The sequence below is a fragment of the Acanthochromis polyacanthus genome, chromosome 14 (assembly GCF_021347895.1).
Source record: "Acanthochromis polyacanthus isolate Apoly-LR-REF ecotype Palm Island chromosome 14, KAUST_Apoly_ChrSc, whole genome shotgun sequence".
Taxonomy (NCBI): Eukaryota; Metazoa; Chordata; class Actinopteri; family Pomacentridae; genus Acanthochromis; species Acanthochromis polyacanthus.
In genome coordinates this window covers 40,156,722-40,172,248 of record NC_067126.1, presented here as the reverse complement: position 1 = coordinate 40,172,248, position 15,527 = coordinate 40,156,722, and the positions used below count along the sequence as shown (strand labels likewise).

The 15,527-nt window shown below is 41.3% G+C and overlaps 2 protein-coding genes across 5 annotated transcripts in view; one reads left to right on the top strand and one right to left on the bottom strand.

Annotated features, from left to right (window-relative positions):
• pou2f1b (POU class 2 homeobox 1b) overlaps positions 1–7,306 on the top strand; it is a 20,738-nt gene extending 13,432 nt beyond the window's left edge. For all 4 annotated transcript variants that reach the window (XM_051958499.1, XM_022202740.2, XM_022202737.2 and 1 more), the window contains one exon: positions 724–7,306. In XM_051958499.1, the coding sequence (XP_051814459.1) occupies positions 724–983 (260 nt within the window). In that variant the 3' untranslated portion in view covers positions 984–7,306. The remainder of the gene's footprint in view (positions 1–723) is intronic.
• On the bottom strand, positions 7,303–15,527 carry cd247l (CD247 antigen like). The gene is made up of 7 exons (XM_022202741.2): positions 15,250–15,527; positions 9,587–9,684; positions 8,868–8,897; positions 8,741–8,764; positions 8,594–8,653; positions 8,478–8,504; positions 7,303–7,723 (listed from the first exon to the last, which is right to left on the bottom strand). Exons 1-7 carry the CDS (start codon positions 15,311–15,313, stop codon positions 7,658–7,660), a joined length of 369 nt encoding a protein of 122 aa, XP_022058433.2. The 5' UTR covers positions 15,314–15,527; the 3' UTR covers positions 7,303–7,657.

The window sequence follows — 15,527 nt, the reverse complement described above, 5'->3', positions numbered from 1 at the left end:
TTTACTGTTAGCTCAGTGCTGAAACTTATAACTAATGTTTAACTCCTTTGATACACAACATGGTCCAGAGGAACCAGATTCACTGGAAATGGGGATTAATTAAAATATTATGTAGTTGTTGAGGGGATGACATTAAGGGATGAGAAGAGAAATGCAGCACTAACTGACAGTTTCACTAAAGATTTATTTAGCGGCTAACAGACACAGAGGACCACAGCAGAGGAGGGAAGACAGTAATGCCGCATATTCTTTCCGCCCGTTAACGTCCGAGCGGGGGGGGCGGCGAATATTCAGATACCAAAATTAATATCCGGATACCGCCGTAGCGAAAGAATATTCAGATATTTGGGTCCAGCCCTAACATAGTGACAGGCTGCGGTTCATCTGCGTAAACACGCTGAAGCTTTGTGATCGATGCTCCGGCTGGTCGGGTACAACTGCCAAAAACTGCATGCTTTAAAGTGGAGGAGAACTGGGAAATTCCAGCAGAAATAGGTAGAAAAGGTGGATTTCAGAGAATGACTGCAGCCTGTGGGTGGTTTGTGGTTTCAGAAATAGTGAAATGTGGGGACAGTTTTCATATAAAAATCATCTTTTATGCACAAACAAACCCGTGTTTGTTGGTTCATGGTCACGGCATTATTTTTACAGTTTAGCATTAAAAAGCATTACGTTTGACTGATTTCTGCAGAAACCCAGTAAAGGTAAAGTTCTTCTCCACAGCTCTGGCGTCCAGCGGCACCATCCCCATCACTTCTCTGGACGGCGGGAACTTCCTGTTTGCCAACACGTCTGCTGGCAACACGCCCAACCTGGTGACCACGCCGCTCTTCCTCAACCCCCAGAACCTGTCGCTGCTCACCAGCAACCCCGTGAGCCTGGTGTCGGCCGGGACGGGGGGGCTGCAGGTCACCGCTGACGCTCATCACCAGGCCACCACGGTGCAGGCCTCCACCATCACCACTGCCTCCAAGGCCCAGTGAAGCAGTGGGGCTGCGTCCCGTTTCTTACGTCGGCACTACTCCTGATCACAGCGTGTAGGGAACAGGGCGGCTGTTTGCTCAGAGCTCTGCTTCACTAACCACCCACATTCTTCCCATTGTATCTACCATTATTTAATCCTTCTGCTGCCACCAAAAACAAAACAACCTCACAAAGGTTGCTTCTTCAGTTTCTTTCTTTAACTTTGTTTTTTCCTGTCCTTTTCTTTCTGATTCTTGGATGTTTTCTCACAAACTGTTGTTGGCCTGCCAGTCCTCATGAACCTTGACACGTGTGCAGGAGGAAAACGTCCTGTTCTCGTTTTGTACATATATCCTTCTATTTCCAGGTCAGAACTTTCTCTGAAGCACTTCTAACCAAAAACTAGAACTTTCCTCTTTAACATTCAAACTTTACTGATTTACTACTAATTTCACACGTTCATCATCACTAACGGGGGGTGTGTGTGTCGCCCTCCTTTTAATTATCGTTTGGGTTTATAGGACAGGCCTTGACGTAAATCATATCAACATATTGTAGAGACTTTTTCTTCCTTTATCTTTACTGTCTATATTTTTTGACATTTTCAGAACTTTTCAAGTCTAATATTAAGTTAAGGTTTAACTATCACTTTTTAATCGTGGTTATAAGGCTTTAAAACAAGTAATAAGTGGCCGATATAAAGGTTATCATTGCTTTAAGGTCAGAGGGACCAGGTGTGTCCCTCTGAGTCTCTCTTCTGGAAACACTGACTTTTACATTTTGCTGTGGTGACGCCGTAGCCGCCGGGCTTCTGTAAAACGACGGTCTAGATGTGGACTATAGACACTGACAGAAAATGACTGAAAACATTACATGAGAGCTTTAAAGTGAGCTGCAGACCTGCAGTGTGATTAGTGAAAACTGTACATTATGTTTGGATTGGAGGTAGGAAGTGGATGTGTGCATGTGTTTGAAGAGCTCAGGCAGTCTGCGTCTGGAGGACTCGTCCCTGGCTAGCTGGGCTCATTGTGTTGTGTTTTCTTTTCTGTTTAACAGTAGTACCGTCGTATCTACTTGTGCACAGTATCTGTACCAAAAAACTGGATTGATGAGCTGCAGTCTGCCTGTTTTGGGAGGAATGAAATTCTTTTGACTGGCTTACGTACTTTAAGATATACCAAAAATCTTTGTTAAAATAATTGCTGTGTGTAGTCGGTGTAGCTTAGTCTAGTCAATATATTTATGAGTACAGAATCTCTCTTCATTGTCGACAGAATATAGAAATGCAATATTTTGATGATCATTTTCCAAAGATTACATGTTTTAATTTGACCGAGTGTCTCATAGCTCACTTTTCAATTGGCAGCAAAAGACCAGAAAGGAGGGATGGAGCATGACAAAGAACTTTTTCTCTTTATTTCTGAATCTGGTTTTCTGTGAGCCGTTTGATGGCCTGTTCTCTTTCTATCCTGTTTTGGTAGCAGTTCTGGACTTTTCTGAAGCATTATGGAGAGGGTCTGTTTTTGGTTTTGTGCTAACGTTCAGCCATAAAACAACAGCTTGAACCAAAGTGGTTTTCCTCAACAGCTGCTGTGCCTGTCTGAGCACAGCTCTGCTTTCCTCCACTTATTTTCTCCTCTTCCACTTCGGTCAGTCCCCCTTTTTTTTCCTGATTTGGTGCTGCTGGATGAGGATCACAGAAACTTAGCTTTAGTGACCTGCTGCTGCAGCTCCTGGTGGGGCTGAAGCTCTCCCTCCCGGCGGGGCTGAAGCTCTCCCTCCCGGCGGGGCTGAAGCTCTCCCGGTGGGGCTGAAGCTCTCCCTCCCGGCGGGGCTGAAGCTCTCCCTCCCGGTGGGGCTGAAGCTCTCCCGGCGGGGCTGAAGCTCTCCCTCCCGGCGGGGCTGAAGCTCTCCCGGCGGGGCTGAAGCTCTCCCTCCCGGTGGGGCTGAAGCTCTCCCTCCCGGCGGGGCTGAAGCTCTCCCTCCCGGTGGGGCTGAAGCTCTCCCGGCGGGGCTGAAGCTCTCCCTCCCGGTGGGGCTGAAGCTCTCCCTCCCGGCGGGGCTGAAGCTCTCCCTCCCGGCGGGGCTGAAGCTCTCCCGGCGGGGCTGAAGCTCTCCCTCCCGGTGGGGCTGAAGCTCTCCCTCCCGGCGGGGCTGAAGCTCTCCCTCCCGGCGGGGCTGAAGCTCTCCCTCCCGGCGGGGCTGAAGCTCTCCCTCCCGGCGGAGCTGAAGCTCTCCCTCCCGGCGGAGCTGAAGCTCTCCCTCCCGGCGGGGCTGAAGCTCTCCCTCCCGGCGGGGCTGAAGCTCTCCCTCCCGGCGGGGCTGAAGCTCTCCCTCCCGGCGGGGCTGAAGCTCTCCCTCCCGGCGGGGCTGAAGCTCTCCCTCCCGGCGGGGCTGAAGCTCTCCCTCCCGGCGGGGCTGAAGCTCTCCCTCCCGGCGGGGCTGAAGCTCTCCCGGTGGGGCTGAAGCTCTCCCTCCCGGTGGAGCTGAGCTGTGGAGGCCTGCATGCTTTCTGATAGCTTTATGACGACGTCAGGCTCCTGTAGGTGGGAGGTGTAAATGCGTAGATCTGATCTGATCGTTACACTTCACCTCCTCTCAGTTTTAACCAGCATGTTGGGAAACGATTTGCTGCTCCTGAAATCCGTCTGTGGACTAGTTTAAAACCTGCCAAAACTCTCTTACTGAACACGTGGAGGATAAGTCTGTCCTGAGCTCCACGTTTAGCTAACCCCACACTAAAGTAGCATTGTTCTGCTTCTAAACGACTAAATGAATTTACCCGGTGGTTATTCAATCACTGAGACTGTAAGCAGTGAAATGTGTCCATGTTTTCCTCTCTGTCCTTCTTTTCTGTTGAATTCTTTTTGACTGAATATACCTCAGCAGCAGCAGCTCAGCGTAAGGTTCCCCTGTAGGCGTTTCTGTGTAGAGCATTACAGAATGTAGAAGCACCGTCTGCTGATGAACCATGCATAGGAACCGTACAGAAAAGGACTACTACTACTGCTATTTTCTAGTACTACTATTTATGGGGTATTTCCAGGTTTGAATATAATTTTGAGATCCTTCTTGCCAAAGTAAAAGCCTTTCTCTTTGCAGCTTGGTGGGCTTCTGGTTGCCTGAAGAACTCGGTCCTGTTCCAGTTACTGAACGTCTGATAGCGAGATGAACCACCATAGGATGTTACTGAAATATTTATCTGAAGAATTAGACAAACGATCTTTTCTTAATTCTATACATATAAATATATATATAAACACTTGTAAGATATTCATATTTTATATTTGAACCGGTGTTATCCAGACTGAATGTAGTGATTGTCATCCTTACTCCAAAACAAATTCTCCCCTCAATCTTTTTTTTGTTTTGAACTTTCAAGACCAAAAAGTCCGAGATAAACCCGAGCACGCCTCAGTGGAGCGACTCGCTGACTCCTTCAGGCATTCTCATCTTAATGCTTTCATAGATACTTTATTTTGAGTCGTTGTGGACTTGATTTGCTGTGCTGTCTTTAACAATCATTAGTTAGTTTTTATTCAATTACTTTATGCCTTTACTTGTTTTGTATAGTGTGAGAGGGCAAGATCACTGGCTTTCTTAGTTTGATAAAGAAGATTAACATTATCATTTATGCCTTATTGTTACGTAGAAGACATGAGCATTGTAGCATCGTTGTTCTGTGTGTGTGTGTGTGTGTGTGTGTGTGTGTGTGTGTGTGTGTGTGTGTGTGTGTGTGTGTGTGTGAGCGTCACCTGGTGCATTGTCTTCACTGAAACAGAACAGTGTACTTTGGGCATTTCTGAGCGTGGGATGGTTCCGTTGCTACCTATGTTTGTAGGTTGAGGAAACCTGTGAGAAAAGCTTTACTAATAATTCCAGCGTGTGTGTGTGTGTGTGTGTGTGTGTGTGTGTGTGTGTGTGTGTGTGTGTGTGTGTGTGTGTGTGTGTGTGTGTGTGTGTGTGTGTGTGTGTGTGTGTGTGTGTGTGTGTGTGGTAATGAAAGAATAGGGAGGGCAGTCTGCAAACCATTCTGGTGCATTTTTCCATCTTCCAGCGGGCGTTTAGAGTGATTTCTTTTGGTTTGAAGGGTGAGACCAGAGCTTACTGTGGTTGTTGCCTGGAGGAGCTTCTCTACTGACTGAACTTCAGGCTTTTGGTTTGTTCTGGAAAAAGTCCAGTTTGTGGTTGACCTCTGCTTTTCTCAACCGTCTGCTCGGCACTGACTCTAGCTGTTGAGCAGTTTCAGTGGGTGATCCGTACGTTTTAAAATCCGCCGTGCGTAGAGTTCTGGTTGGTCGACGCTGGTTTGCTGGGTTTTAATGTGGACGTGTGGAGCACCAGTAAGGCAAAAGGAGCTGTTGTATACCTCATTTCTAACTCAAGACTGAGTGAAACCTGCTTTAATCTACTTAAGAAATAAGAAAAATGTTTTAAAAAAATCCTAAAAACTATGAAAATACACAAACTGGTGTCGGTGGAGAAGCCTGCTCATACCTGTACTCAGAGGGCTGTGGTGAAAGCTGCCACCAGAGGGCGCTCTCTGAATGTCTGCTGTTTTCTTTCACAGTTTGGTGATGGATTTTAGGGTGAACAGAGGTTATTAGTTGTTTACGACGGGAGCCCCCACATGTCTGGACACTTGTTTAAGTTTGACAATCCTTTTTTTTTTTCTTTTATTTGTGTGTTTGGCTCTGACCAGGTACAGGTATGTGCGTTCTTCCCACATGACGGTGTGCTGTTGCAGCCCGCTCTCCTTCTCCTGTGGTTCCAACATTAACCAAAGACTTCTAACCTGATTGTATGTGAGCGACACGCAGCTCCCGCCCATCCCCGCCTCACTGCTCAGCATCAAACCCACCCGGCCCTCCTGGAAACACGTTGCTTTTTACTGCATGCGAATGTGCGTCTGGCCCGGGGACGCTCTGGTCCTCGGGGCGGCTCAGTGCCTGTGGGCGGGGATCGGCGGGAGGCAGCAGGAGCTGAGCGGGCTTCTCCGGCAGACACCAGACCGATGTGGAGGTGGCTGGGTGGTGTTTGTTAATACACACTGAGGGTTCATCCTGTGCACACTGTACCTGCTCAGGACTCTCTGTTCGTCTGTCTCTGTTGCTAGGATGTCCTTCCCCTCTCCTCGTCCCTCTCCTCCACTGTTTCTCTCTCAAGGACTGTGGTTAAAATGCTGTTCCTGCCTCTCAGTGCGTCTGTCTCTTCCTCGTCATCCTACACTGTAGTCCCAGGACGTAAACCCTGTTGTCTCCAGGAATACACATCCTGCGGTTGTTAAAACTCACTGCTGTGCCCCTATCCTGCCCCTGCCCTCCCTCCTTTGACATCGTCTCTTCACTACAGACTCTGATCAGCTGTGACACTATGCATCATGGTCCTTCTCTCTGCATGGACTGTGTCCCTCCGGCTCAGAGCTTCTGGCCGACGGGCTTCAGTGACACTTTGTTTAATGCTTTACTCCAGGTGAGGCTGTAAGGACCTCACAAGCGCTATCCCAAAGCAAAAATCCAAATATTTAACTTTTGACAAATGCAGATACCAAAGATATCTCTCTGTCCTGTGTGTCTCTGTGTGTCTGTCCCCCCCCACCCTGCAGCATGTGTATTAAGAGACAAACCCAGCACTGGCTTTAGTCCTAGCCTCAGTAATTCCAAAGCTTAGATGTATATTTTGGTATATTTCTGAGAAGAACCTACGTGAAAAGCGTCTGTTTCTCGTTTGTTTGTTGTAATCTCTTTTTCCTGTCACAGCATGGAACTAATTGCAGAACTGTCTTACTCTTGGTAGGTTAAAGATATAGTATTTTTGTATGTTTTGGGTGTGTTATGTGTGTGATTTATCAGTTCACAGCCCAAGTGACCATGGCTTCAACAGAGAAAAAGAAAAAACAAGCTGAAAACGCCAACATGTACATATTCTGTCTGTATCTCAGAAAACATTTCACGTTGGAAGCTTGGGCTCATCTAAAGGAATGTGTCCCCGTTTTATTTCCCCTTTTTCTTATTCTGCAGTCTGATACTAATTGACTTTCCAGGACTCGAATGTAAAGAGTTTTGGTTTCCATCGTGGAATACAACACTGAGGGACACTGCTCCGATCTGACTACAAAAAAAACAAAAAAAGAAGAAAAAAAAGGCTTCCAGTCATGGCGGCATAGAACTGAACGATTGTGTAGGATTTTAAGTATGTGAATCAGGATACATAGTAGATTTTGATGCATTTGTCTGCTGTATTTTTGTTTGTTTTGTTTTTATACACATATAAAGATAATCTTTTACTGTAAATGTACAGTTCTCTTTTGTTGTAAACATCATTAAACCATTTTCCAAGTGTTTTCACATGTGCTTTGTCTTTATTGGGATTCATATAAAGAAACATTTGTAGCGATACTAAAGATGTTAGCTTGAGCTGGGCGCTAATTTAAAATGCTAAATGTCACTTCTATAGCGTTAGCATGTTAGCCACTCCATTATGTTTAAATGCAAAAATGAAAAGTGACCAAAAACTGTGGAAACGGCTGATCACAGTGCAGCAGAAACTCAACGTAACATTACAAAGAACAAAGATATCTACTGTATAAGGGCACAGTCTCACATGTGAGAAGCTGAAGCTCCAGAATGAACCCTTTCTTTTCCTTCTAAATGACTTAAATGATTGCTGGAGCTGAGTTTGTCACATCAGGACGTCAGCGGCGAGGCAGAGCTGGAGGGGCTTCAGAGGGAGTCAGACACTCGTAGGGGTCTCTGTTGGACTGGAGAGAGGACAGAGAAAATTAGAGCTCTGTGTTGATGGAGTCTGGCCATTCTTCTCTTAAGGAGGAAATGACATCACGTGGAGCAGGTCATGTGATCTGGAATTAACACACTTCCTGGAGAGGAGTTTTTGGAACGGGGAACTTAGTGGGAAGGGATTTAATTTGTTATTTTCCACATAAAATGTGATATATTGCCAAAAAAATAAATATCTGTCATTGTTATCTGAACTTAACAAAAGAACACAATCCAAACTGTTTGTGAATCAGCTCATTTTATTATTGTTTAGCTCATTAGAAGGTGGTTGGTGTTAAATTCAGACGTTTATTTAGTTGATATTTTAGTGATATCCAGTCATTTTTTTATTAATAAGTGATTGTTTCTGTAATAAATAATGATGGAAATTGTAAAGACATGATCATAATGAACATAAAAACATTAGTTTTTTTACTTTTAGCAAAAATGCATGCAGATATTTTCCATGGACTTCAGAAGTCTCTCAGTTATAGATTGTCCCGGTGATGTCTCTAAACTCCGTGTAACATCGGTCCTGAATGCTTAATTTGACTTTTGGAGTCAATGGGATAAATCTAGAAAGAATCTTTCTCTAAAATGCGATGTTGTGTTTGGTCTAAATAAATGTACTAACAAGGAATGAAATGTTGATTTTCACCAGAGGATGACTTTAATGTAGTTTCTTTTTAACTCCACACATTTAGTTTAATCTGATTCCATGTGAGAACATTTTCTTACCCCGGGTTTCTTCTTGCCAGCTTTTCTCTAAAAATACAAAATAGTGACATTTAGGTGCCAGAACAGGTGAAACTGTGACCATTAAAAGTTTTTTTTTAACTAAATAAGTGGCACACCTTTTTTCTTGATGGCTCAAGCACCTGGTAGGGATCTGCATCCGTCGGCCTCTCAAGTTCCTACGATGAAACAAAGCCAATGATAAATAAAAAGGCTGCAGAAATAGAGGAAAACAGATAACCATGCTGTGAGAGATTGGTCCTCACCTGGTAAACGTCACCGTTACTTTCCTGTTTATTCAGCGAGAAAAACACAAAGATAAAGTTTGATTCAAGCAGCAGCTGATGATTAAACACTAAAACATTATAGATATAATGAAGTCTGGATACTTACAGGTTTGGCATCAGATGGAAGATCAGAGAACTATTAGAGAATAAAAAGAATAAGTGCTTTACAAACCAATAGTCTGCAGCTCTCTGTCGGTCTGTTCAATCTGCCAGGTGTTGTTTAAAATAGTTCTCATTTACTCTGATAAGTGACAAAAACTCAGCTAATGGACCAATGCTTTGGTTTGCCAACCATTCAGATAACACATGCTCAGTTAGAAAATGATTTTTTAAAAAGTATTCTCAGGTGTGAGGATTAGCTACTTCTCTCCATTTTATAACATTTTAAAATGAATTAAACTTTGCTTTATGAAATTTCTCGGAAACTGGGCATTCTTTTTTCAAACGTAATGACAGTTTAAACACTAATAGAAAACAACCACATGCAGTTAAAAAAGAGAAGCAGAACTTTGTGAAGAGTTAAATGTGAAAATGCATCTTAAAGATCATTTCCTGTTAGCTACTCTATGAAGAGGAGGCAGATTAAATGATAAAACCTGTACTCCTCTGTTTTTATTTCTAATTTACATTTAAAAGACTCCAAGTGTGACAAAAAGATGCTGAAATCAGAAAATATCTGATATTTTAATCTGTTAAATAACATAAATCAAATAATTCTTTAGTAACATTTGTTTCTAGAAACCTTCTGATAAACTAAACGATTAACCGGCTAAATGTCGGCTTTAGAAACTTTAGAGGCTTTAGAGTCCTGCTGCTGAAACTCACCTTTTCTCTGAAGAACAACGCTGTGGCAACGATGCAGTAAACCAGCAGAAAAGCATCCAAGAAGTAGCAGATGACCGGATGAGAGAAAGCAGAAAACACTGCAGAGCAAACAAAGAGAAGAGGAGAAGATTCAGAGAACAGAGAACGATTCTGCTGTTTCTATTTGTGCACATTTAGGAGAGAAATTCTGTGGTTTGAATCACAAACACTGATCTGATGAATGCAGATATCAGTGAGTTTATGTTAAAGGAAACATCACAGCACCACAATACGACAGCACAAAGAAACTGAACTAATTAAATGATATAAAGAAATAATAATAAGAAATTACATCACAGCTAAACTACAAATAAATAACTGTCAGAATGAGTCGCTGATGGTGCTGCATGATGGGTAGGAACCAGCAGACTATTAAAGCTGGACTAAGGTTCTGATCCAGATTTACTGAATGTCTCCTCCCTCCTTGTTCTGTGCTGAACATCGAGCTGGTTGCTGAGGATCAACTGACTGAAATTCTACTCTCAAAATGAACATGCTTTGAATGAACTAGAAAAAAGTCCTGGACAGAAGTAAATGTCTTTCTCCAGACATTTAATTCTTTCAGTTCAGATAAACTGATTTACTCAAACTGGATTAACTTCATCCAACAAGTCTGAATTAGGTTGGACCAAATATATGGAAAAAGGTTGAATCAAACTTTAGGACACGAGTTAAATGAACCCAAACAAACAAAGTAAGCTCAGGTAAATGAGTGCATTCAGCTTAAGTAAACTCAGGTTTGTTAATTTGGATGAAAATAATTAATTCATGCTTCATGAAAGAATTTAATTATGAGGAAATTCTTTGCATTATTTTGACTCTTTTAGGAGCTTTAGGGTCAGAGGGATGCTAAATGCTAACTCTGAATAGAATCTAAATATCTGAACGTGTTAGTCCACAATCACAGTCTCCACCCTTATTTCTGACCAGATCTCCAGTTCCTGCATCACTCCATCATGTTCTACTGTCATCTTTTCCATCCAGCCTCCTGGCAGACAAACCGAATCCTTTTCAAGCCAAATATTTCATTTCTCCTGCTGTCCATCATCAGAGCTGCTCAGCTTTGGTTCCACATCAGAGGATTCCACCATAAGGACACTTTAACCACACTGCTCTGCTATGGTCTGTCTGCCAGTTTTAAACTGATGGATATGGTCCTGTTTTAAAGGGAAGTCGGTTTTGTGTGTCTTTTGTCTGCTGCAGCCGGTTTCCTGCCAACCGCCGTGTTTCCGATGCTGTCAGAGCCTCGGCTGATGAGGACGGCTTGTCGGGTTTAGTTGTTGTGTTCAGATCAAACTGTCTTTTCTTTTATGTTATGTCTGTTCCTCAAACTCTTTTAATCCCCTGCACAGTTCAGCGTTTACTTTCAGCCTGAGCATCATGGAGCTCAGTAAAAGCTGCTTCTTCAGTCTGTCTGTGGATGAACGGTTTAAATGTGGGAATACGTCTGTTACTGCAGAACCGTTCACTGTTTGAAAAAGGTCATTTGTAAATTTAAAATGTGCCTGTTTTTAACTGTAAATGTGCAAAACCAAATATTATAGAAACACAAACAGCTTTTGTGTCTTCTAACATAAATCAGTTTATTTGCATTCATAAATAGAGAACGTTTAAAAAGTGTGTGATGTGTGTAATACATGATTAACACAAGATAATGACGCAGAGACACACAGATTATGACAAAGAATGATGTGAAATCCTGCATAAAATACATCATATAAATAATAATGTAATCTACAATCGGTGTTTCTTTATGGATAAGATCTTTTTAACTTCTGCACATATAAAGGAAACCAAGCAGAAGTCACTGAAAAAAATACATTATTATTAAATTAGAGTTTATTAAGTGGAATAAAGACGACAATTAAAACGGTAGAGGAACAAAACAGGAGAGAAAATGTAAATATGTGTTCTGCTGTATGTTTGCTATGATGTGAAGGTAATTATCACATTCAGTGACGTTTTAATTATGTGTCCCTCTGCTCAGAATCAAGATCTTCATCTGCAACATGCTCTGATGATCTACAGGTTCATCTGCACCTTCTTTTGCACAGTAGTCTCCTCATTTTCCTTAAATATAACGTGTGTGAGTGACTAGCCTTCAGAATCTGTGTGTTTATCTGCAGCAGAAGGAGTGGTGTGTGATGTGAAGATAGGCACAAAAAAACTAAATGAAACTGACCAGTATGACATTTTTTGTGCCAATATTGGGCCGATATTGAAGAAAATGATTCAGAGACACACAGCATATATAGAAGAACGATGTGCAGTTCTGTATTAGATGCATTAACAATGAAAAAGAACAGTGATAATAGTGTGCACGTGTGAATTCTACCATCACTAAAAATCAGATAAAACGGAAAAATAAAGAACTAAAAAAAAAAAGCCCCTAAGCACCAAACAAACAGCTGGTAGTGACCCAAAACAGAGCAAAGAGAGTTTAAATTTACTATTAGATCATCATTTCTGGTCAACAGAGTCTTAAAATGTGGTGTTACATCAGAATTAGCTGATCTCTTGATTTATCAACAGTTTATTTATAAGCATTTTAAATTTTCTATTTTTTCTTAAAGCAAATAAACAAAGAAACTTTCTGCCTCCCCACCCAAAAAAAGAAAGATGCCTTAAATACATCCCATAAATGATAATTATCTGTAATGGGTGTTTCTTGATGAAGATCTTCTAAACTTCTGCACATAAAGTGACGTGTGTGTGAGTCTACAGGGAGAAGTTGGTCCGTTACATGAAACACAACATTCAATGGAAAAAAGAGACGCGACAAAGACCCCAGAACAGGAAGTAAGACACTACATGTTGTCTTCCTGTCAGGGCGATGGGCTGCACTGAGGCTTCCTGAGGCTCTTTCATGTCGCTGTGCGGTCGGAACAGAAGCGTTCAGGAGAGTCACTGAGGCTACAACTTTCTCATTAGGCCTTGATCATCTGAAAGCTGCTTCAGGACGCAGCCTTTCTCCTAATTACCACTGAATGAATTCTCCAAACGGTTCCCATAGCAACACCTGAGCTCATGTTTCTGTTTTATCTCATTTTTTCATCTGTCCATATGGAAACTGCTGTTTTGTAAATTAAATGTGTGGGTAGCCTTTTTCTAAAACCAATAATATGCTTCTATGGTAAGGTTAGATTAGAAGACTCTCTGTGTGTTTAACATGAATCTACAGATGATATAATAAGAAACAACATTCGATTTAGCCGCCTAACACTCCCCTATCTCCTATCTGCTCTACTCCTGTCCAATAAAGTTACTGAAACCGCTCATAAAAGAGAAACAAATACATAAAACTACAGTGAGCAGCTGGCTAACTTAGCTTAGCCCTCCTGTTGTCAAATCGACCCGTTTTAAAATTTTAGAAATATGGGAAAAAAATATATCTTCACAGTGAAAACTTCCACATTTTCAAAATTGTTTTAGGAAATTTTTAAACATTTTTTGGTGGAAAACACAATTTTAAAAAAATGTTTAAGAACACTCAGAAAAAATCAACCAAAATCCAGTGAATTTGCTGTCAAATGTGGGGATTTTTTATTTTTTTGAAATAAAACGTTTGAGGAAATCTTTTCAGGAATTTTCTTCCTGAAGATTTTGCACATTTTTGTAAATTTGTGAAGTTTTTTCAGAATTTTTGGACTTTTTTCAGACAAGGCAACAACATTTTTGGTGAGGACTAATAGTGAGGCTGTTTTTGGGTTGAACTGCAGGCTGTGTTCACACAGAGCAGCTAGAAGACAAAAACGAGTTTAAAATGGAAGTAGGACAATGTTCACAGTCTGCAGAGCCATCTTTCATTTGGTACAATGCACAACGTTTTTCCAAGAAATTCAACTTTTATTTGATGACTTTAGCCACTAACTGTGATTCTATTCTATTCTATTCTATTCTATTCTATTCTATTCTATTCTATTCTATTCTATTCTATTCTACACTGCAGAAAGGACTTTTCTCTGCTTCTGGTCGTGGTTGGGATCTTCCACAGATAGATGGAGATAGATTTACAGAGTTTACATTTCTAACAGGAAGAAAAAATGTCCAGAAACTATTTGGAGTTCAGAGGGTTCATGTCTGTTATTTTACTTTTTTCCATTTTAGAAATCAACTAAATTAGGCCCAAATTTTTGCACACATCTGAATTAAAAAGCTATCAGTGTTCAAACAAAATGCATTTCCCAAAACGTTGGACCTATAAAAAACTAATAAGAAGAAATTACCTGCCGACATGGCCTTGATTTTAAACACCTGCTGTTCAGTTAAAATACTTTTAAACCCACAAAAATCTACGTTCAATTTTAACTGGAAAACCTGAAGTTTCCAAAGACAATTTGTTTTTAATGTTAATTAAAGCTCAGAATATCTGAAGTGCCTGAAAAACCTGTATTTGACTAATCACATCGATCAGACCGTGAATCAGAGGATTTTTCACTCTTAAAGCTGCTGTGAGGGGAAACAAAGGGATTTTTACGGTAAATATTAATTCCTCTCTTCGTTGATAAAATGCCCATTTTGCAGATTTTCTGATCAGTATTTAGGAATTAACAAACACATACTTCAACATTTTACACTATAATACAGAATGTCCTCATTAAACAGTCCTCACAGAGCCACATGAATATTAGTAAGTAAATATATGATTATTGATATTAAAGTGTGTCTTTCTGCTGTGAGCTTTGATTAGAAGCAGCAGAAATGTACCTTTAGAGATTTCACAGTCAGTTAGGATGATTTATTTATGAGAACTTTCATCTGACTGAAAACACGACGGGACTTGAAAGAGTTTTTGATCATTTTGAAAATTATTTTTCCCTCCACCCAAACTATGACATAAAAGAGAAAGTCTGAGAAACATCAAACGCACAAAAACGTCTCCGACTCACAAAAACTTCCCAAATTAAATCCAAAGAACGGAAAGCGAGGACATTATTTTATACTTTAAGCTGCAGTAGATGCATGGAGAGCAACAATAAGTAATGAACAGGACTAAAATAACCAGAAGAAAGAAGCACATTTCTTTTAATTTGGGGTCATCAGGGGCAGTGAGGTTGTCAGTCTTTCTGCATCTCTTTGCTTCCTGTGTTCCAAATATAGAAAAGCTATTCTTAGACTATTGAATGTCTCAATGCTAACTCAAACTAAGTCTGAACTACTTTTTCCATAAGATGAAGCAGCGCTAGTGGAGGAAACATCTCCACTCACCTCGCCTGCAGCTCGTTACACATCAGAAAGGTGACGACAAATTTCCTTCCTTTAAATATGTTTGTCCAAAAAGCAGCTCTCAGATCCTTTAATTTATCACAGAAACAGTCTAAATTCATGCATAAATCACTGGAAGTGTTTCTGTCTGTTTATTCATTTTTGTTTGAGGAATCAATATGTGAAAAGTGACGACAATAATGTGAACATTCAACTGAAGCGCTGCTACAGAACTCAAGCAAATGTACTTTATTCAAGATTTACATCTCAGTGTGTTAATAAAACCGAGTTCGCTGTTTAGTTTTTGAAATTATTTCAGTTTAACCAAACCTTTTAAACGACCAACCCAATCACATGATTCAGGATTTTTCTGTAAAACTGATTTAAATTCGTTATAAAGTTGTAATTGTGTGACTTACCTGAGCAGGAAACAGGCGCTGGGAGCAGAAACAGCACAAACACACCTGTCCTCAGCGCGTCCATGACTCCCTCTGTCTAAAACACCTTTCTGTCTTTGTTTCTTTCCTTCTTGCTGCCTCTTGTCGCTTTGCTCTAATTTCTGTGTGATCAGAGGAAGCGGCTGAATGAAAACCTGCCAATGGACTGCCAAGACGAGTCATGAGTTCTTCAAAGCGTCGTGGAAGCTTCAACACCCACTGCAGGTCCTCTGACGGCTTTCTGTTCATCTCATCTTCCA

Excerpts from the sequence above, each read along its gene's own strand:
- cd247l (XM_022202741.2), bottom strand. The coding sequence starts at position 15,313 with ATGGACGCGCTGAGGACAGGTGTGTTTGTGCTGTTTCTGCTCCCAGCG. Across the intron at positions 9,685-15,249 it reads AGCGCCTGTTTCCTGCTCAG|TGTTTTCTGCTTTCTCTCAT; the intron begins GTAAGTCACACA and ends TTTGCTCTGCAG. Across the intron at positions 7,724-8,477 it reads CTGGCAAGAAGAAACCCGGG|TCCAACAGAGACCCCTACGA; the intron begins GTAAGAAAATGT and ends TCCTCTCTCCAG.